We start from the raw sequence: 23039 nt of genomic DNA, 5'->3' as shown, positions 1-23039 counted from the left end.
TGCTACGCAAAAGTTTCCGGATCCAGACTGACGCCTGGGGATATTCTAAGGTAAGGAATCTAATACTAACCTGTTTCTTTCAGATATAAAAACATTCCACCTCACTTACTGCCTTCATCAAACTCTCTGGGAGACCCAAGCTGGGGCCTTCAGAGGCAAAGTAATTAAGTCGAGAGGTCCCACCTTTTTACTAGATGATAGATAGACACGTTTTAGCCAATTTGCAGCTTCCTTGAAAGTTCAAGACCCTTTTATTTGCTGAAAAGAGATTAATTAAATATTGCCGCGCTTTCTGAACATTCCCATGAGATGGCAGTCCAACGATCCCTTTCCAGGCAGTAGCTTCAGGTGTCACGGAAGCAGACAAGGAAGTGAGCCCCTTAATTGGCATTCCTCGCGGTTGTGACACAAACCTTAGTTGCCTCAGTGGAATTACTGGAGTGCGCATGTGTTTACACCAATAGCCCGCGCAGACCTACCAAGGACCTTTACAGTAAAGCCAGCATATTGGTACGTCCCTGGTAGCACCGTGGGCCCGTCTAGCCCCAATTAACCTCTTCTTTATTGGTTTCCAATAGGTTTACTCGATGTGATTAGCACCTTCAGGGGCAGAGCTACACAATCTTAGTGTCTCTAACAGGAAGGCAGCCAGGTTCACAACACATATTGCATTGCAAATGCTATAGGTGTCACATTTGTGAAAGTTAAAACTATTGGCATTGTAAATGACAAAGCTATTACTTTAGCTATTACTATAGCTAAATAAAAAAAATGTAATTCGCAATACCAATGGCTCAAACTTTCCTAATGCGAGACCTATTGCATTGCAAATGCTTGTTTCTTTTCAGTTTCCTGTTTGGTGGTTTCTTTTCCAGTTCTATGCAGTATCCGAACTGTATGATGTTCAGTATCCATTTGTCCGTTGTTATTTTCTTCCAGTCCTGGAAGAAGTGTTTTAGTCTGCCTCATACTGGTGTTACATGTTTGTTGATCTTTTGTCCGTGTCCTTTTTTGTTGACTTTGTTGTGCCCCTCCCCTAGAGGTGTCCTGTGGGTGGGCACGGCTGGTGGTGCTGAGTCACTTTGAAGTGGGTAGCTGTCACCCCCTTGTTTGCCCTCGTCCATTCGCCCTCCCGCAAAAAGACTGGCCCGAGGCTGGTATTGCCAGGTTTGTTTTTGTTGGCCCTGCTTGGTTGTCGCCCTGGAAGCTCTGCTGGAATGTCTGATGTGACGTTCCCAGCTGGTTTCCCCCTCTTCCGTTTGGCCTCCGTGTCGGTGCGCCTCTCCTCATTCCTCTGAATTGCAAGGCCCCCATGGGCCTTGCAGTTTCATTTTCCTTTTTGAGTTGGGTGAGTTTCTCATCCACTGGTGCTCCGAACAGGGTTTCACCATTGAAGGGGGTGTTCAGGATGTTATTCTGTATTCTCAGCCAGGCATGCCTTCTCTCTGTGACCCCGATCATCATGAGCCTTCTGGACGTGTCTGCTGGATCCAGGGCTGATTTCAGGCATGAGTTGGCTATATTCTTGCCTTCCTCCCTTCCTCCACTAGGTGTGTTGCCCTCTGTTGGTATTGCTCAGGGAGGTGTTTGAGCAGTTGTCCGACCTCGTCCCAATGCTGGTACGTATGCCTGTTGAGTAGGGCATTAGAGTTGGCAATGCCTCTTCTGGGGCTTTTGGCGTCGAGGTCCTGCACCACCGAGGATGCAGAGTCCAAACTCGTGCGCTGGTCTTCTTCGCCTTCGTCAAAATAGTAAAAGGTCCTTTTCCTCTTGGCGTTCCTGGGGCTCTGGAAGTTTTTGGTGGCTCTTCGGCATCAAGCTCCTCCTTATCCTCGACTTCGACGATAGTCATCGCCGGCTTCGACGGGATGGTGAACCTCTTCATCCGCTCGTCAAATTCTCTTTTTCTTTGCAGGATGTTATCCATCTCGGCCTCGAGCCTTTTTTTTTTTCCTTTCCATCTCAGCGGCCTGTTCGGCATCGAGTGTTTTGGACAATCTCTTAGACGTAGACATCAACTTCAAAGAAGCCTTCGGGTCCTTTTCCTTCGGCGTCGAATGCTTCTTTTCGGGGGCGTGCTTCGTCGATCTAGGCTTTTCGTGTGTTTTCGCAGCCTGGGAGTCCTTTTCGAAGGATCCACATGGGCTGTTTGTCCCTGGATGCAGCTGAGGCCATTGAAATTGTCGGCGCCAGTGCTCCTTTCGGGGACTTAGACTCTGTTTTTCGAGAGTCTGACTCAGGCTTCCGAGAGTCTGTCGGGGTTTTAGGGGTCGACGTCTCTCCTACCTCTTTTGTAGTTTTCTTATCGGTATCTACGACCGTGAAGTCATCTGGTCCCTCAGCGATGTTGTCCTCTTCGTCACTGGAGAGTCCCAAGTCCCTAAGCGAGGGAGGTTGGTCTTTTCCTTGCATGCCGTGGTTGGCTATCCTCTCCCTCTCTCTAATCCTGAGAGTCTTCGGGGTGAAGATGGAGCAGGCGTTGCAATCCTTGCTTTCGTGGCCGACCGGCAGGCAGAGGTTGCAAACCGGGTGCTGGTCCTTCTGCGCGTAATTGTGGTGGCAATTGCGGCAGAATTTGAATAGAGTCTTGTCCATTACTGCCCTCAAGGGCCCCCTGTGTGCGCATTCTCCATTGGACGTCGAAGTATTCGAAGATCTCCTCCTTCGTCGTCCCGGCTCGGCGGTATTGTTCCTGGATGTATTCTCCAAACTTTTTCGATAGATTTCAGCTTTTTCCTTCTTTTCTCCAAAAACTCTGGAACCTCTCAGTGACGACCCAGACCCAACGGCGGAAAAAATAATCTGAAGATGGCGACCAAAGGTGGGAGCTTCCACAGGAAGCGTTTAGACATCACAGGAAGTACACCAGAAGATGGGGCGTTGACGCCCACCTGGGCTATGAGAAAAAAAAAAAAGAAAGAAAAGACTACGAGTCCGGACCCAACCACTAGACCGCAGAATAAAGCACAGCATAGTGAATCCAGAAAGATTCACACTGCAAAATTAATGTATTGAACTGTCAAACAATACAAAATGAGCAAAAGGGCCAGGATCTGGTGGTTAAGAGTTGCTGGCACCAGTTACAGAATGCTCAGCTCTGGCTACTGTTCTTAGAATCCAAGGACGGCGGTCTGTTGAATGGATGACATGGTGGGAAATTGAGAAAATTGGCCAGTCCTAGAAGAGCAGTAGGTAGAGAGGCGTCTTGTCTTCCTCTGATGCCAGTGGGTACAGTTTTGGACACTGTTTTGTTGTAAGGCATGCAAGTTGGCTACTGTAATGCAACATACAACATTCAGCTCTGGCTGGTGGGCCAAGGTCAAAGGAGATAAAAAGGGAAATATAGGGCACACGTGTGGTACTGAAAATTCTGGACCCGTGTACACATCGTCGTATCATGACGATTTTGGTATCAGCGGACCGAGAATGACGAGTACACTATATACAAGCATTTTCGGCGTATTAGAGTGGCGAGATCACCCTGAAATCAGGGATTCCGTCCTGAACCCTCGGGTTCCATTTTGTGCATGGCAGCCATTTTTGCGTTGCCCTCACATAGGCTGATGACTAAGGCTGAAATAAGTCTTTTCGGACACGTACACCTTTAGCTGACTTTTGTGTGACCTGGGCAAGCTGACTCCACTGCCTGAAGCCAAACCTGTTCGGCCAGTTCCTTTCCCAGTGGCCGACCGAGATTAGGATCAAGGTGCCGCATGCCATAAACCCTTCATCGCACACAACTATGCCTAATCTTACACACACCTGTCCCTGTTTCTTACTTTATGACCTACTTTACGATGAGGAGGTGCCCGATTTTATTAGGGGTCCGTCCGATATCTGATGGAAAGTGTTGGGCCTTGCCGGGAAATTGATTGTGGGCTGGGAAAACTGAAAAATGGGCTTGTCATCATGATTCTGCTTCTTCTTTGTTATGAAAATATGTGAATGGTCAACTGTAAAATAAGGAATGTTTGCCTAAAGCATAATATTTTGTATAAATAGGGATGGCTGGCTTTGTAAGTTGAGCAGTCTCCTGAGAATATACACCGTGTTGTACTTCTAGGATATCTGTTACTGGCTGCAGCCAATAAATTCAATCTTTGACTTCACCAAGAAGACTCTGTGTTTCTGTAGTCTGGGACAGGAAGGACTCGAAGTCTTAGGGTGTGTTCCCTGGCACCGCTGGGTTCTTAAAAACCCAGTACTTCACACGGTAGTGCTGATAGGCATTGGGGAGAAGGCACATTAACTTTATCCACCCATTTGGGCCACAAGTTAGTTGGCAGGTAGGCAGGAAAGGAGGCTCAGCTGGGGACTGCACAAGATGTAGGGTCAGATAAAGGCTTCAGCAAGTGCTGTTTTGATTTTACTGGCTGATTCATATACTCCTCTTGGGTAGTGGGTAAAGCGTGTGCAGTCAGACTATCATGTCATTTAGGTGTAAGGATCTAATAGTTAGTTTGCCTCAAGACTGTTGGTGAATGTGGAGAAGAGAGAGAAAAGCATGGACAAGGAGAGCTAGTAGAAAAATGTGGCACTAAACAGGGGAAGAATACTGTGGTCAATTGCATTCAGTGGAGCAGCTTCCATATTAAGCTGTGAAAGCAGAGAGGTAACATAACTGGATAGTGGATGAAAAATGGATCTTTCCAAGATGTTAGTAAGCTTAAATAATTACGAAGATCATAAACTGCAACAGAAGTGGAACTGTGGAGATTTCAGAGTGTCACAAGGACTTGAAGCTCCGCCCATGTCTCGCCGATCTTTTTAATTGGCTCCTGTTGCAATCCTTGCAAAAACTTTGCTTTTCATTCCTGAATAGGCTTGTTAGTCTTTCCTTGGTACCGCCTTGTCTGCATTTGTAACCTCCCACTACGACTGGACCCTTTACTTTTATTGTTACACGGTCTGCTTTATCTTGGCTGTGAGCACTATTTTGTTCAATGATTTGCCCCTATTCCACTATGTCGCAGCACGCCGCTGGCTTTTACTTTAATTACTAATGGCGGTCCGCGCTAACTATTGCGGCCGTGTTTCTTTCTTTCTTTTAGCAGCGCGGTCTACTTTAAGTATAGTGTCCGCGCTTATTTTTAGCACCCATGCAGCGCTTTCACATTAATGGAGGCTGTGCCCCTTTGTTCAGACAAGCCAAGTCTAAAGAAAGGTGCTCAGCCACCATTAAAGTGAAAGCGCGGCATTGGACGCTTTTACAAAATAAAAAAAGCGTTTGTCAACATGACAAACAGATGCTTTATTTTGGTCAAAGCCCCCAGGCGGCGATTTCACTTTAATGTTGCCCAATCCCCTTTCTTTAGACACAGCTTGTCTGAGGAAATGGGCGCTGCCTCCATTAACGTGAAAGCGCAGCATGGGGCACTTTGATACAAAAAATATTGAAATAGGTCTCGTATTTGCGAGAGTTTAAGCTATTGGCAATGCAAATGCCAATAGCTCAAACTCTCGAAATGCAAGACCTATTGCATTGCAAATGCTTCCCTAGACAGAACAAGACACTATGGGCAATTTGATGATTATCACCTATTATTTTTTCATGGCATCACGTCAATGGTAGTTATGCACTAAATGAATGGCCAAACAGCACAAAAGAATGTGGTTTGATCCATATTCTAATAGCAGCTAAAAACTACTATGTAAAGGTTTGCTCAATGTAGGTTTTTTTATTTTTACCTTCAATCTTCTCAATTGGGTCTGCACTCTACAGTTTGTTGAGTAATGTATTGGACAGATCTTTGTATGGTGTATTGGAACACTCCAGCATTGGCTTCACATGCAGGTCAGTTCCATATAAAGAAAAAAAAACACTTGAAAGCCTGTGGTAGACAAATGTTATATGGGTATGAATGAGTATAAATATTGGAACTTTTCTGCATTATTATTATATATATTTTTTTTAATAAACCCTCGAGCTTCAATTTTTGATCATTGAGATTTTAGGTGCCATTGTGGAGACCTTACGATAGGAGATTATTTCCTCGTGACAAATGTTTTGTTGCAGCTTTTCTGCATCAGTCATGTGTTTGCATTTGAAAATATTTCTTCAGAACGGTGGTAGTCATGGATAAAATTATACTGTTTCTAGTATAGTACCCCAAAATAAATAAAGAGCTAGCAGTATTTAATTAAGAAACCTACAAACCTGGACTCCCAAGCAGAGTTCAAATCCATTATCAGAGTGCAGAAAAGTTGAGATACATCTTGGATGACAGCTCAATTCAGGCTGGCAGAGAGCAGCAATTGAAGCAAAGAGGAGCACACCCACTGGACAAACTAGGACTCATTCGCCGATTACATCCTTGAGCTGTTTCCACAAGTCAGTTAACACTAAGGCCATCATATTAAACAGTAAAACAGCCATTCTGAGAAAAAATAAGACATACCACTGAAAGGATGCTTTTGTAATACGTGTCACAGGAATATGTGTCAAATTCAAATCTCTAGCATCCATGCCCATAAACCGTAGTATTTTAGAAAATAGGCACCTTAAATCTTCATCAAGAAGAGTAAAAAGTTTGTGAACTACAAGCAAAAAAGAAGCTGAAAACAATATTATCCGAAGTAGAAGATCTATTTATTCTTTTCAAACATGGTCAAAAGCTGTTTTGCCACAGAAATGGAAATCCTCACTCACATTCTCATGCTTGAAGTAGCAAAGCATCTGAAGTTCCCTGAAGACCCGTTTGCACGACACCAGGTTCTGGAAGACATTGGGCATCTTCTTAAGAGCTACCCGTTTTCCATCTCGGGGGTCCGTCACTGACCTGGAAAAAAGGAGACAGCACAGTCAAGATAACAGAACTCACTAACCCACAGTAGTGATTGAGAAGTAGGAAGTAAGTGGAGAACGCTTGTTAACTTATTGGGGGTTTCATGTCCTACCACAGTCAGAAAGTGAATCCTGCAGAACCCACCCCACATGCTGCCACCCACCTCACCTCGTCCCCCTTCCAAAACATAAGGTGAGCAGTAACACACAATCCCATATAGGACAGGCTCAGTCGATCTTAGATATATCTATTACTTCTGTGAGTTACTGAGCAGAGGAAGCAGCTTTTCAGGGTCCCTCCCTACTCAGGATATTAAAATGGACGACAGATGACAGCTTTGTGTAGTTGTAGGTACTGTTTTTATTATATGCACCAACATCTGATCGTTAATACAGTATTATTGAAACATATGGGTGACATGTTTTCCCACTGGGGCTATGAGTTTATTCTTGTATACGGAGATTAAATTTGTAAGTAATCAGTGCATCTTCTTGAACACAAACTTTGCAGCATCCCCGATTTCTGAACTACATAAGAATCCTAGTCTGACCACACTTGTTTCAATATAGTCAGAATTCGATATTCCTTTTTTAAATTGGCCACAGTATGTTCTACTCGAATTTTAGATGAACACTAATGTAGTAAATTGTAATGTAGAGTTTCCCAAATGGATGTTGGAAGCTGAGAAACACTTCGAAAAGAAAGTAGGTTTTTGATTATATTCTTTTTCTAGGACTACAAGACTTTTTTGCCAGAAAGCTGTTAGAAAGAAATTGGCTTTTAATTGTAACACTGCAACCCCAACCGTATCTTAACATTGGAATGAATATAAAAATGAAAGAAGAGTTCTTAAAATTACGCCTTGGGGTAATTCCAGCTTCCCCTCACCTGCCGCCTTGGGAAAGAAAAAATGTCTCGCAACAGTGTCGTCTGTGCAAAGCTGGCAAAGAAGATAGATCATTCATGTTATTTGTATCTGCCCTAAACGAAACGACCTGTGGTGCAATTTATTACGTCCATTTTTTAAACTATATGGTGTTCGAACATGCAGGCAAGCGGTCAAACTGTGTTTTAACCCTACCAAAACAAAATTGAACTGCTGGGTAACAAAGTTCTTTAAATTAGTTGAAGGAAAACAAAAGAGCCCGATGAAAGCGGATTAACAAATACCAGAATGAATAGTTATGTAATGGCTCTCTGAAGTATTTGAACTTTTTATTATAAGGACGATTAAAATAGAGATTTAAATATTTTTTTTAAAGTTTTAGGACTATGTACAAAATGAATTTTTAGTAACTTTTAGCAACGCTTTCAATAGAGGAGGGTACACACCCACCTCAAGAAATAACCACAATCTGTGTCAGGGTGAATGACTAAATTCACTAAATGAACAGGAGCTTAACCCCTTGGTAGCTCTGGGACAAGGCAGACAGGCTAAACATGAAGGCAATGTGAAAAGTATTTATGCTGTGCTAAAACAATAATAAAGTCGAAATGCAAAATAATAAAAATCCCATAACCGCTCAGAAAAATAAAGACAATTGTAATAAAGAAGAGGAGTGGCCAGCCACGTCAAGATGGTGGATGAGATTTAACATCACTCCACTGGGAGACTCTTAATCCAGTCCCCCCACTGAACATGGCGGAGTGGTGGAGGCGCTGCTAAAGACAAGATGTGGGGGGCCTGTGAGATCTGTGGGACTTGTGAACTCTGAAGCTCCGACTTGAGGGGCTGCCTAGAATGGTGTGCATTTTTTCAAAAAAAGTTACCTGGCCACCAATTTCAGTACTGCTAATGAATACTGCAGATTCGAAATACAACGCAAACAATCATTGTACTTTACTTTCATATTTGTATTGATTCAACTTCATTTTAAAAAACTATTCATCACTCTTGATGCATAGGAGGAATACACATTTCATTCAGTATATTGTGCGACTCAAAATTATATGAAAAACATTTTACAAAAACATATTAGAAAGTCAAAAACAAAGACAAAACACTGTTGTATTTGCATCAATTAATTACACCAGTCCAAAATGTCAACAATTGCCTGTCAAAATTCTAATTCTATGTGGCACTATAACAGGCAGACTGCGGGGAAAATTATTTTTTATAAAAGTTCGCTCTCGGGGGATGGTGTGCAGCAGCCCACAAGAGCTTGGGGACTGCAAGACCAGCAACGTGGACCACCTGTGAGTGTTAGGGGAGAGGCGCTTTGCCCCTGCCTGCCCAGGTACACAGGTACCAGGTACACAGAAGGTGGGTCGGGCTGCGGAAGAAGGGCCAGAAAAGGAGAGAGCATGGGCCAGACTCCAGCCCGATATCAGCCCACATAGGTAGAACCGGCGGCAAGCACCACTGCCCACACCTTGAGTAGAAGCAGAGCATCGGTAAAAGAGAATGATGAGCAGGGCTGCACTGTGCTCCCCCACAAACCGCCTGGAAAAGGAAGGATTAGGAAAATGCAGTAGCTACCTAGGCCAAGAGAGACTGCCCCACCCCGAGCGCCACAGCTCCTTCATCACATGGAAGAATGCTTGTGCAAGCAGCTCGCACCACCAGGCCCCACACTTACGACTGTGTGTATATTCGTGTTCCTGGATTACACGTCACAGAGCTTCATTCTTTGGGGTCAAGAAACTACGATCGGCTGGTCTCACTTACTCCCTGCCGTTTTTTGGCTTAATTGAAGGTAATAGCAAACCACGCCAGCTATGTTTTCACGGACCTTGCGGATGCCTGAGACTGGGAAGAGCAGCACTGATATGAGAACTCCGAGCAGAGCACACAGAAACCGCGCCGGACTTCAGTGGCTGCTCCCCGAGGACGAAGTGCCACCAATATGGGAGTGGAGGAACAGTGATGTCCAGGGCATCCACCCCTGTGAGAAGCAGATGTATGCGCTTTCGGCAGCCACCAACATGTGGGCGATAAGACTCAACCGCTAGATGATCCAGAAGAGGCGCCATGAGAGATCGGTTCGAGTGCCTCTGAGCAGAGTGCTGCCTCAGCTAATCTCCCTATCAATACACCACACATGCAGTGAACAGACTGGAGATCCCTGGGGGTGGGGATGGGAATGGGAGTTACTTGCTTGGACTGTTTGATGTTACTGTGCCGCCCTGGGATTGGGAGTTTTGTTCTGTGTTTTTATTGAGCCATACAGCATGGTTAGCGACAGTCGCACACCTGGCCCATCACCTGGCCCCATACCCGCGTTCCCACGTCACCTGTCATCCTCCCACCACTACCCCGCCTGCCCTGCCCCACTGGACTGTGTCTAAAACATGGCTAGGTTATGGATCTTGACATGGACTGTCCGAGGGTTGGGGACAGCACCTAAGGGACATGCAGTACAACAGTATATCAAGCGGGGGGACACCCTGAGAGCACTCCTCCAAGAAACGCATATAACTAAGGTTCTGTGCCTACAAAAACAATGGAGAGGCCAGTGTTTAAATACGAAACATTCAATCTATGCCAGGGGGCGTGCAATATATAGTGCTTCGCTCTAGTGTTTATAGATTCTTCTATTAGAATGTTTTATATGCAGAATGTACTTTGCTCTCATGTTCTACTGTTTGGGGTTCTGTTCTATGGCAGTTACTGATGGCTGTTGTAGAGGAGAGTCCGCTCTTGTTACTCCTCAGTATCTTATTAAAGACTCTGCTTACGTTATATGATTCATCGTTCTTCTATTTACTACAACTTCTTGGCGACAAGATTTCTTACCCACCGAGTAAGCAGCTTCAAGTTTTTCAGCAACTCTTCCACAAGAGCGGACTAAAATAATTCTGCAGTTTCATCGCTACTCGTGGTCAAGAACTAGAACAGAAAGTGGTCTCTCTCATAGGTCAGATACCTCCGTTTTAACTGTTATTTCTTTGACTTGACTTTTCCTCGATGTACTTTTATTTTTTACAAAGGTTTTTATTGGTATTTACAAATTACATTATGCAAGAGAAACAGTGACATATAGCAGTTTTCGCAGTTGGTTATTTAGGGCAACAGTGATTGTCTTGTCAGTCTTTGCTGGTCTGCCCCGAGAAGTCTAACTAACATAAAACATAAAGGTTGTTGCAATTGGGCGCGTGCTAAGTTGGGACATAAAACATAAAGGTGAATGGTGGTTATTTGGTGACGGAACGCTGGAGGTTGTGTTGAGCTGGTTTGGCTGGTTAGACAGGCATGTGTTGTCTATGGGGGTTTATAGGTGTTTAGGAATTTGTCTAGTTTCGACCACATCCCTCTGTCAGCGTATCTCCCGGTAGTATGTCTGAGTGCGGTGTTATCAGCTCCTCTGAAGAAGGTCACCCAGTTCAGCCACCCTTTGAATGTGGCTTTGGAGGTGTCCTTCCATTTGGTTAGTACTGTTTTGACTGCAGTTGTAAGGAGGAAGTCCAGGAGGTTTCTGTCCTCTTTAGTGGTGATATGTGCTGTGATAGTTGTGGCAAATGTTTCTTTTATGCTGCTGCCTAGGGTTTTGTTTGTGAAGTCGATCACCTTTTTCCAGAAGTTTTTGACCTTAGTCCAGCGATAGATGAGATGCTCTAGGTCTCCCTTGACCGTTCGACAGTTCCAGCAGGTATCGTTATCTCTTATGCCTATCGAAGCGAGGCGGGCTGGAGTCCAGTATGCTTGGTGCAGAAGCCAGAATTTAGTTCGAGTCAACACTGGGGATATCATATTTTTCTATGGAGTCGCCCAGAGGGTTTGTCGTACTTGTTCCGTGAGTTTGGAGCCTATCTGGGTTTCCCAGTAGCTGGTGTTTTTATCGTTTAGTTTGGTGGAGACTGGTCGGAGGAGTTTGTAGAGGAGTGAGATGTAAATGTAAATGTAAATGTAAATGTGCTGGACTTGTAAAGCGCACAGCTGCCCGTAAGCGTCCCGGCGCTTGCTTAGGGAACCCGTCCCGGTATTCCCCTGTGAGAAACCCCGGAAGGGTGTCCACAAGGTGAAAGCCAGGCATCCCGCCGCGAGGGGCCGTAGTGGAGATTAAGCAAGCTATTGCCCAGAGTCGCAGAGTGTGACCCCGTGAGTTGAGTAGGCACCAGAGCGAGAATTGTGGAGTCCGTGGAATTTTGAGCCCGAGACCCGCCGAGGCGGGGAATCGAACTCTGGTCCACGGTCGATCTCAGCTTCCGGGTCTGCCGCCTCTAACCACTGAGCCACGCTTCTCCACTGATCTGGTGCCCTGTTTTGTTTATAGTTTCCATATATTGGAAGATTGATGGTTTGCGTTTGCCTAGTTTTGACTTTGTTAATGCAGTTTTTATTGCTATGAAATTGTATAGTTCTATGTCTGGTAGGTTGTATCTTGCTTTCAGGCTGTTAAAGGTATGGGGTTCTTTTTCAGCTTCTAGCTGACCTGGTAACGAGATTCCTAGTTTTCTCCATGACTATGTTGAGCGGCTTCTCTCTGTATTTAATCTTGGGGTTTGCACAGAGCGTTTCCCACTGTGAGGACTTGATACTGTTTGCGAGTTTCTGATCTACTTTGAGCAGCGCGTGCTTTGTGATCCTAAAGATCAGGTTGTTCTTGAGTGCTTGTTTGTTCGATGAGAGGAGTGTTAGTGGGTTTGAGTTATTTAGAATTGCTTCCTCTATGGCGAGCCATGTCTGTGTGTTTTGCTGTTTCGGGAGCACCCAGTGCATCCCATGTCTGGCTGTGAAGGTTAGTTGAAATGTTCTCAGGTCGCCTGCGTTGAGTCCACCCAGTTTCTTCTCTAGTCTGAGTTTTTGGAGGCCTATTCTGGGTTTCTTTTCTCTCCGTATAAATTTGTTTAGCATTCGGTCTATTTTCCTGTGGAAGTCGTCTGAGTGCTAGGGGTAGCATACCTGCTAGATAATTAACTATGGGGGTGATCATCATCTTTACAGTGTCTATTCTTCCCCACCAGGTGATTAATTTCAGTGACCAGGTTTCTAGTAGCTCCTTGATCTTCTCCAGGGTTGTTTTCTCATTTTGTTCTAAGGTGCTTTTTAGACTTTTTCCAAATTGGATACCCAGGCATTTGACAAACCCAGGTTGCCAAGCCAGCCCCGGGATCCCCATTACCTCTCTCGTTGTGTGTATGTTGAGGGGCATGCATTCGGATTTGTCCCTGTTGAGTTTGTATCCTGAGTGGTTTGCGTATGTTTCGATTGTTTGCATGAGTGGTGGTATGGATCGGCTTGGTTTTTCCGTTATAATGAGTAAGTCATCCGCATAGGCAGCCAGTTTGGCTGTGGTGTTGTTGATTGTTACACCTGCTATGTCTCTGTTAGCCAAAGTGTCTCTAATAAGGGGTTAGAGTGCTAATAGGAACAGTAGCGGTGATAGCGGACATCCTTGTCTAGTCCCTCTCTCAAGTTTGAATTGAACCAAGGAACTTCCGTTGACAGCTATCTGAGCTTTGGGATTTTTGTACAGTGCCATGACTCTCTTCGTGTAGTCATCTCCTAGGTTGTATGCTTGCATGCACTTCTCTAGGAAATGCCAGGATACTCTGTCGAAGGTTTTTTCTGCATCTAACGCGATTGCTACTGCGGAGTTCAGTGATTTTGAGGAGTGCTCTATGACTTGACAGAGGAGTCTTGTATTATCGTGAGACATGCATGTTTTCATGTAGCCTACCTGTGTGTTTCCTATCAGTTGCGGTAGTAGTTTCTTTAGCCTTGTGGCTAGCACTTTGGCGTATAGCTTGCAGTCTAAGTTTATGAGTGATATTGGGTGTAGTTTTTGGGCCTTTGCGAGTTTTTTCCTTCCTTGGTTATTCCAATTATGTTGGCTTGTGTCATAGTTTCTGTTACTATACCCTCTTTGGCGCAGTGGTTGAAGGTTCTGGTCAGGACTGGGAGAAGTTGTTCTTGGAACGTTTTGTAGAAGGGTGCCATGCACCCGTCTGGGCCTGGGGCTTTGTTGTCTTTTAGTGATTTTATAGCCAGCGCGACCTCGTCCTTTATGTCTTGGCCAAGAGTTTTGGCTTCTTCTGTCATCTTGGGTAGGTTTAGTCTGTCTAGGTAGGCGGTGCCCCCCCCTTGGTCAATGTTGTTGTCTCTTGTGTAGAAATCCTTGTAGAATTACATGAACGTGTGTAGGATATCTTTGTGTCTGGTGTGTGTTTGTTGTTTGAATCTGTGATTGCGGAGATGCAGTGTTGTCTTTGTTTGAGTTTGAGATATGATGCTAGTATTTTTCCTGCCTTATTAGCTTCACAGAGGTTGATTTGTTTGTATTTTCTTATCCACAGGCCTGCTCGTTCACTTAGGATCCTGTTAAATTCGTATTTCTTCCCTGTAAGTTCTACCAGGACTGCTGTGTTTGTGGTGTCTCTGATATGTTTAGTTTCCAGTTGTTTGATGTCTATTTCTAGCTGTTCCAGCTGTTTTTTAGCTTCTCTGTCTCTTCTGGCCTTGATTTGTATCAGTGTTCCCCTGATGGTCGCCTTAAGGGCGTCCCATAGGCTTTTTGGGTCTATGTCTGGTGTGTGGTTCTCTTTCACGTAGTCCTTGATGGCTTGCTCTATTTTGTCTTTGTCCTCCTGTCGCCCTATCGTTATGTTGTTGAACCGCCATCTGCGAGTGGTGTTCTCATTATGCCGACCTGTTAGTTGTAGACTGATGCAAGAGTGATCTGAGATTGTTCTTGCAGGAATGTCTGTGTTCTAGGAGGTGTGTGTGTGAGCCTCAGATGAGGATGTAGTCGATTCTGCTGTAGGAGTTGTGTGGGTTGGAGTAGAAGGTGTAGTCTCTGGTGTCTGGGTGTTGTAGGCGCCTGGGTCTTGCACGGTCGAATCTATTACATATGTTTTTTAGAGTGTTGTAGGAAGCAGGGTGCCGTGCTTGGGAGCCCGATTGTCTGTCCAGGGTGTGGTCTAGGACTAGGTTGAAGTCCCCGGCAACTATGTGCATGTTGTTCGCCTGGTTTTTGCTTCTAGTTCTCTTGATACCCCCTCTCAGTATGCTGTGTCGTCTACGATTGGTGCGTATATGTTCGTTACTAGTATGGTTTCTTCACCTCTTGAGTTGGGTGATCAGAAGCCTGCCTTCGTCATCGTGCTGGACACTCTCAACGGTTAACTTGGATTTAGTGTTGACTAATGTGATTACTCCTCGTTTTTTTCCTACCACAGGCGAGCAGGCTAGTTGGCTTATCCACCTTGCCTTGAGCTTATTCGCTTCTTTCATGCAGAGTTTGGTTTCTTGTAGTAGAATAATATCGCCCTTGGTCTTCGCCAGGTAGTCTAATGTTTTTTTCCTTTTTATTGGATGATTCAGACCTTTGACGTTGAGGGAAATAACCTTTAGGTCGGACACCAATGTTTTGTTGTTATTCATTGTTTTGGCCTGTTGATCGTTGTCTTACGAGCGAGCATTTACTGAGACCTTTGGTTGCCTGACTATTGTCTGTGTGCGTCCTATTTGTTGTTATTAGGCTGCGCCTTGCTCCATGCTTTCTGTCTAAGGGTGTAGTATTGACGAGGACATGATATACTGGACAAACATGACATAACGAACAAACATGCCGGACGGAACAAACCTGCTTCTCACTTTCCCCCCTCCACACCCCTCCCCTCCCCTCCATCCCTCCCTTCCCCTACCGCTGTGTCGAACTGTAGACGTGCGACAGCAAGGTCGCTCCCGCCCCGCTACTCCCCTGGGATAGCCTGTTACTTAGATCGGTACAGCCCTACCCCATCAGTAGCAGTTACTTGCATAGAGTCTCAAAGTGTACCCTTGTTATAGAAGGATATATAAGGATAGAAAAGTTCCGTTCTCTTTGCTGGTCTGGTCAGACTTTTCTTCTTCGAGTGTTTGTTTTTGTATCCTTTCTTGTATTTCCGTGGGTTAGGTACTGCAGTACCGCAGTCGAGCTCTTGAGGTGGTTTCTTTTATTATAATGTCTGTAATGGCTTTTAGTTCATTTAAAACTTGTTTCTCTGTGAGGTAGTTCAACGAGTCTTCTATGAGGTAGGTTCAGTTGAAAGCTTTGGTACTCTTCGATGGATCTCTTTAACTTAGTGTCAGCGGCGACCTTTTACATTGTCTCTCCATGAGGTGGTATTTTTGTGGTTTGTTGGATGTTTGTTTGATGTTTGTTTACTGTTGTTGACAGTGTAGTAGTGTTCTTATCTAGTCCGTATCGTTGTGGAGAACCGGCGAGGCGCTTCTTTTGCTTGACATGGTTTGATGTTCCATTACTTGTGATGTAGGCCCCGCTAGGTATCGTGATAGCTCAGCTGGATCTTCGAAGGTTAACATGATTCTTTTGTTGTTTATCCTGAACCTTGATGGGCCGATGAAGGAGAAGTTGATGTTTTCTTTTCTCAGCTTTTCTCTTTGGGCCAGGAATCCTTTCCTGATGTCTACTGTTGTTTTCGAATACTAAACATCAACAGAGGCAACCCGCCAACCTGAACCAGGGGCAGTAAATAACTATTCCAAACAACAGTTCAGGAAAATAGCAAATCACAATACAAAAGGAATCAATTACCAACAAATTGTTTTTTGGAAGAAGAAGAGGAAGGGGAGAAAAAAAGAGAAAAAAGAGAAGGGAGGGAAGAACAAGGGTCAAGGGAAAGGAATTATAAATCAAAAACTATCAACAATTAAATTGGAAAAATATCACACATTTATTATAAATATTTAATGCGCTCAATAAATAATTGCTGGTTTATGAAATGCAAAACATACACAAAAAACCAAACAAGTGGCAAACAATAATTAGGTTATAAAAGAAGGGGCACGACATATACAGAGATTATGTGCCCTTTACAATTCATATGCCACATATGCGTCGACGGTGTTTCCACCGCAGTCAGAAATTGCGGTCATCATCAGGACAAAACAGTTGAAAGAGCGTCAAGAGTCTGTAAACATAAATACAGTACCATTTAGTTTTTAGACTCCCTAGGAAGAAAGAGTCCAAGGGAGTCCAAAAACGAAATGTTACTGTTTACAGACTCTTGACGCTCTTTCAACTGTTTTGTCCTGATGATGACCGCAATTTCTGACTGCGGTGGAAACGCCGTCGACGCATATGTGGCATATGAATTGTAAAGGGCACATAATCTCTGTATATGTCGTGCCCCTTCTTTTATAACCTAATTATTGTTTGCCACTTGTTTGGTTTTTTGTGCATGTTTTGCATTTCATAAACCAGCAATTATTTATTGAGCGCATTAATTATTTATAATAAATTTGTGATATTTTTCCAATTTAATTGTTGATAGTTTTTGATTTATAATTCCTTTCCCTTGACCCTTGTTCTTCCCTCCCTTCTCTTTTTTTCTCCCCTTCCTCTTCTTCTTCCAAAAAACAATTTGTTGGTAATTGATTACTGTTGTTTTCGAGTAGTCTTGCGTGAGGATGATCTTGTGTCTGTTCCATTGTAGATTTGGGTTCTTCCTCGTCACTCCGAAGATGGCATCTGTTTGGTGTGAACTGAGTGGTTTGCATATTATCGGCCTTGGCCCTGATCTGTTGGTTTGTTTGAAAGCCGGGACTCTGTAGGCTTTGTCCAACTCAAAGGGGTTTCGAATTTGAGATTTGGTAGCTTTGGTATAAGATTCTGTATCATTGCAACGCACAAGCCAGCTTTGTCATCTTCTCCTTCTGGTACCCCCAGGATTCTTATGTTCCCTTTCCTTTGTCTGTCTTCAAATTCTGCTGCTTGTTTCCGGAGGTCTGTTGTTACATTAGCAATGTTACCAATCGCCTTGCCTGTTAGCTGTTACCCGTCACTGACCCTTTGTTCCACTGCTGATGTTCTGTTTGCCGTGTGGATGTCTGCTCTGACTGCTGCCTGTTTGAGTTGTATGGCATCAGTGGGTTTTTTCGTTGATTTGGCCAAGTCGTGTACTTCGGCTAGTTTTTAGGTTTCGCCTGGCGTAGCACTGCGCAGCAGTGTTCGCGCAGGCGAAATCTTATGTTTACCAGTACGGGGCTTTGCCCCGCCTCTCTCTTCCATTGGCTAGCTCCATAAATGGAGGCTAGCATTTGGAAGAGAGATCTGTCAGTCATTGCCCGAGCAGATTCGTGGGCGTTCCAGCGATTTTTACTCATCCCGCCCCTTTAACAACGTCATGCGGCGGTGGGCGGTTGTTTATTTTTTTTTTCTTCAGAGGTTTTTTTTGTCATTCCTCCAGGCCGACCGCCGCCAGAAGTAGTCCAGGTGAGTGCTCCCCTCCCGCTGTCCGTGTGCCCGTTCCCGCCCCCCCTCCCGCTGTCCGTGTCTCCGGCCCCACTTGTAAATGCTTGTTTAAAGTTTGAAGGGGGGGTGGAGTTTGCCGTAACAAACGCACAAGATGGCGGCTCCCAGGCGGGTGTGAAGAAACTGCACAGCGCTCCCCAGGATCTCTTTAGTGGCTGAGCGTTTTCCCCCTGTGTTTGCAAAGCAGGCGGGCCGTGTTACGCATCTGTTTTGGAGGCGGCTCCTATGGACAGACACAAGATGGCGGCTCCCAGCGGCAGTAGCTTTAGCTACACAGGAGAGCAGTAGCGGGGGCCAGGGGCTCGCACGCAGGGCACTGGTCCCAATCCCCGGGTTAGGAAACCGGCCACAGACAGTAGCACGCTCCCCTGGGCTGACGGACCAGTGGAGGAGGCGGGACCAGCAGAAGGCAACGGCAGCTCCTTTTCTCTCCTAAGATGGCGGCTCCCACAGTCTCCATGTCCGGCCTGTAAACCAGCCCCCTCCGGTGTTCCCGTGAAGCCCCCCCATAACAAAGAGTACCCCTAGTCTAAACCCAGTTCTGTAAGTTTTTTTTGTCGCACCTTTTTACGCCACATTTGCGGTTTATTCTTCTTGGACGCAATGGCTGCCGCTACCCCCTGCGGCCCCGGCCTCCCAGCCCCCCTCCAACGCCCTACAGCCCCGCTGGATGCGGGTGGTGGGCTGGTCGGGCCCCGTGCTGAGGCCCCGGCACGGACATTGCACAGTGGCCATTAAGGAGCTCATCGTGGTGTTCGGAGGCGGCAACGAAGGGATAGTGGACGAGCTGCACGTTTACAACACCAGTGAGTCTGTTGTGCAGGTCAGTGAAACCTGGGGTGGCGGGGGGGAAACTATATTGACCAGAATGCAGTTTGCGGCTACCTGCAGTGTTAACTAACGGGGTTAGACTGGTAAAAAGGTGTGAGTGCAGTGACCCCTTGTGGTGGCCTGGGCGTGACAGCTAGGTGGGGCATGTGAGGGGGTAGATTGGGTTGTGTGTGGTAAACATTGTGGTTGTGGCTTCAGCCTGCTCTGCTGCTTGCAGCTGGACAACACTTTCTCTGCATGCACGCCTTTGCAATAAGGCTTCCACGTAAAGTTTCATATTGCAAACATCTCTCATCAATGCATGCTTGTAACCGAAGCCGTGCTGTCTCCTGCAGCTGTGCGTCTGTATTCAAAGCTCATTTGCAGCAGGCGTTTTTTTATCCGTTTTCCCGCGGTCTCGCCTGCGCGGCATTAACCCAGCTATTTGCCCTGTTTGAATTCCCTCTTCCTGTCTGATAACTGTGCATGCTCTTGAATGGTGCTGCACCAGGGCGTTGGTACCTTTGCCCTGGTAACGGTATCGTGGTAGCATCTGGTACCCATAGGTTTCTCCTATCACAAGCCATTCGTCAGGGAAATAGCGACCACTGGAAGTTACACTTCAGCAGTGCAGTACATGTGTTCTAGCAGACGCATGTCTCCCCCTAGTGCATTTGTAAGGAATTCTTATTAACACTCTCGCCGCGAAGTCTTCTCGCTGTCCCTCCCTCACCAGGACAGTGGGCACTGTCTCATGGGGTGAGGGATGGTCATCGGTACAGGACAGTGACGAACGTGCCACCACCACCACCATACAGGGGTTAGAGACGTGTTTGGCTCAGTGGACAATGTGTTACTGGGCCTGTGCCCACAGAAGGTAGTTATTTGGTTCACTGAACAGTAGGCTCTATGGCCAAAGTGCACCTCCGGTTAATACAAGAGAGAGAAAGTGTATAGTGCCACTAAGCGGTGGGGGCTTGTTTTGTTAGGCGCGGGGAGAGTGGGTGTGTGTGTGGCTCTGGGTGTGTGTGGCTCTGGGTGTGTGTGTGTGGCTCTGGGTGTGTGTGTGTGGCTCTGGGTGTGTGTGTGTGGCTCTGGGTGTGTGTGTGGCTGGCTCTGGGTGTGTGTGGCTGGCTCTGGGTGTGTGTGGCTGGCTCTGGGTGTGTGTGTGTGGCGCTCTGGGTGTGTGTGTGTGGCGCTCTGGGTGTGTGTGTGTGGCGCTCTGGGTGTGTGTGTGTGGCGCTCTGGGTGTGTGTGTGTGGCGCTCTGGGTGTGTGTGTGTGGCGCTCTGGGTGTGTGTGTGTGGCGCTCTGGGTGTGTGTGTGTGGCGCTCTGGGTGTGTGTGTGTGGCGCTCTGGGTGTGTGTGTGTGGCGCTCTGGGTGTGTGTGTGTGGCGCTCTGGGTGTGTGTGTGTGGCGCTCTGGGTGTGTGTGTGTGGCGCTCTGGGTGTGTGTGTGTGGCGCTCTGGGTGTGTGTGTGTGGCGCTCTGGGTGTGTGTGTGTGGCGCTCTGGGTGTGTGTGTGTGGCGCTCTGGGTGTGTGTGTGTGGCGCTCTGGGTGTGTGTGTGTGGCGCTCTGGGTGTGTGGCGCTCTGGGTGTGTGGCTCTGGGTGTGTGGCTCTGGGTGTGTGGCTCTGGGTGTGTGGCTCTGGGTGTGTGGCTCTGGGTGTGTGGCTCTGGGTGTGTGGCTCTGGGTGTGTGGCGCTCTGGGTGTGTGTGTGTGGCGCTCTGGGTGTGTGTGTGTGGCGCTCTGGGTGTGTGTGTGTGGCGCTCTGGGTGTGTGTGTGTGGCGCTCTGGGTGTGTGTGTGTGGCGCTCTGGGTGTGTGGCGCTCTGGGTGTGTGGCTCTGGGTGTGTGGCTCTGGGTGTGTGGCTCTGGGTGTGTGGCTCTGGGTGTGTGGCGCTCTGGGTGTGTGTGTGTGGCGCTCTGGGTGTGTGTGTGTGGCGCTCTGGGTGTGTGTGTGTGGCGCTCTGGGTGTGTGTGTGTGGCGCTCTGGGTGTGTGTGTGTGGATCTGGGTGTGTGTGTGTGTGTGTGTGGATCTGGGTGTGTGTGTGTGTGTGTGTGGATCTGGGTGTGTGTGTGTGTGGCTCTGGGTGTGTGTGTGGCTCTGGGTGTGTGTGTGTGGCTCTGGGTGTGTGTGTGGCTCTGGGTGTGTGTGTGGCTCTGGGTGTGTGTGTGGCTCTGGGTGTGTGTGTGGCTCTGGGTGTGTGTGTGGCTCTGGGTGTGTGTGTGGCTCTGGGTGTGTGTGTGGCTCTGGGTGTGTGTGTGGCTCTGGGTGTGTGTGTGGCTCTGGGTGTGTGTGTGGCTCTGGGTGTGTGTGTGGCTCTGGGTGTGTGTGTGGCTCTGGGTGTGTGTGTGGCTCTGGGTGTGTGTGTGGCTCTGGGTGTGTGTGTGGCTCTGGGTGTGTGTGTGTGTGGCTCTGGGTGTGTGTGTGTGTGGCTCTGGGTGTGTGTGTGTGTGGCTCTGGGTGTGTGTGTGTGTGGCTCTGGGTGTGTGTGTGTGTGGATCTGGATGTGTGTGTGTGGATCTGGATGTGTGTGTGTGGATCTGGATGTGTGTGTGTGTGGATCTGGATGTGTGTGTGTGTGTGGCTGGCTCTGGGTGTGTGTGGCTGGCTCTGGGTGTGTGTGGCTGGCTCTGGGTGTGTGTGGCTGGCTCTGGGTGTGTGTGGCTGGCTCTGGGTGTGTGTGGCTGGCTCTGGGTGTGTGTGGCTGGCTCTGGGTGTGTGTGGCTGGCTCTGGGTGTGTGTGGCTGGCTCTGGGTGTGTGTGGCTGGCTCTGGGTGTGTGTGGCTGGCTCTGGGTGTGTGTGGCTCTGGGGGTGTGTGTGTGTGGCTCTGGGTGTGTGTGTGTGGCTCTGGGTGTGTGTGTGTGGCTCTGGGTGTGTGTGTGTGTGTGTGGCTCTGGGTGTGTGTGTGTGTGTGGCTCTGGGTGTGTGTGTGTGTGTGGCTCTGGGTGTGTGTGTGTGTGGGGCTCTGGGTGTGTGTGTGTGTGTGTGTGGGGCTCTGGGTGTGTGTGTGTGTGTGTGTGGCTCTGGGTGTGTGTGTGTGGCTCTGGGTGTGTGTGTGTGGCTCTGAGTGTGTGTGTGTGGCTCTGGGTGTGTTTGTGGATCTGGGTGTGTGTGTGTGTTTGTGGATCTGGGTGTGTGTGTGTGTGTGTGGATCTGGGTGTGTGTGTGTGTGTGTGTGGATCTGGGTGTGTGTGTGTGTGGCTCTGGGTGTGTGTGTGGCTCTGGGTGTGTGTGTGGCTCTGGGTGTGTGTGTGGCTCTGGGTGTGTGTGTGGCTCTGGGTGTGTGTGTGGCTCTGGGTGTGTGTGTGGCTCTGGGTGTGTGTGTGGCTCTGGGTGTGTGTGGCTCTGGGTGTGTGTGTGGCTCTGGGTGTGTGTGTGGCTCTGGGTGTGTGTGTGGCTCTGGGTGTGTGTGTGGCTCTGGGTGTGTGTGTGGCTCTGGGTGTGTGTGTGGCTCTGGGTGTGTGTGTGGCTCTGGGTGTGTGTGTGGCTCTGGGTGTGTGTGTGGCTCTGGGTGTGTGTGTGGCTCTGGGTGTGTGTGTGGCTCTGGGTGTGTGTGTGGCTCTGGGTGTGTGCGTGTGTGGCTCTGGGTGTGTGCGTGTGTGGCTCTGGGTGGGTGTGTGTGTGGCTCTGGGTGTGTGTGTGTGTGGCTCTGGGTGTGTGTGTGTGTGGCTCTGGGTGTGTGTGTGTGTGGATCTGGATGTGTGTGTGTGGATCTGGATGTGGGTGTGTGTGGCTGGCTCTGGGTGTGTGTGGCTGGCTCTGGGTGTGTGTGGCTGGCTCTGGGTGTGTGTGGCTGGCTCTGGGTGTGTGTGGCTGGCTCTGGGTGTGTGTGGCTGGCTCTGGGTGTGTGTGGCTGGCTCTGGGTGTGTGTGGCTGGCTCTGGGTGTGTGTGGCTGGCTCTGGGTGTGTGTGGCTGGCTCTGGGTGTGTGTGGCTGGCTCTGGGTGTGTGTGGCTGGCTCTGGGTGTGTGTGGCTGGCTCTGGGTGTGTGTGGCTGGCTCTGGGTGTGTGTGGCTGGCTCTGGGTGTGTGTGGCTGGCTCTGGGTGTGTGTGGCTGGCTCTGGGTGTGTGTGGCTGGCTCTGGGTGTGTGTGGCTGGCTCTGGGTGTGTGTGGCTGGCTCTGGGTGTGTGTGGCTGGCTCTGGGTGTGTGTGGCTGGCTCTGGGTGTGTGTGGCTGGCTCTGGGTGTGTGTGGCTGGCTCTGGGTGTGTGTGGCTGGCTCTGGGTGTGTGTGGCTGGCT

General features: G+C 47.9%; 1 protein-coding gene across 1 annotated transcript in view; it reads right to left on the bottom strand.

The window, feature by feature from the left end:
* Positions 1 to 23039, bottom strand: part of LOC144768630 (serine/threonine-protein kinase NLK2-like) — a 329305-nt gene that overhangs the window by 237372 nt on the left and 68894 nt on the right. Inside the window, exon 2 of the mRNA XM_078652439.1 lies at positions 6650 to 6779. Within this exon, the coding sequence (XP_078508565.1) occupies positions 6650 to 6779 (130 nt within the window). The remainder of the gene's footprint in view (positions 1 to 6649; positions 6780 to 23039) is intronic.

The sequence above is a fragment of the Lissotriton helveticus genome, chromosome 7 (assembly GCF_964261635.1).
Source record: "Lissotriton helveticus chromosome 7, aLisHel1.1, whole genome shotgun sequence".
Classification (NCBI taxonomy): Eukaryota; Metazoa; Chordata; class Amphibia; order Caudata; family Salamandridae; genus Lissotriton; species Lissotriton helveticus.
The sequence above is the reverse complement of the archived record's forward strand: the minus strand, read 5'-3'. Positions and strand labels throughout refer to the sequence as shown.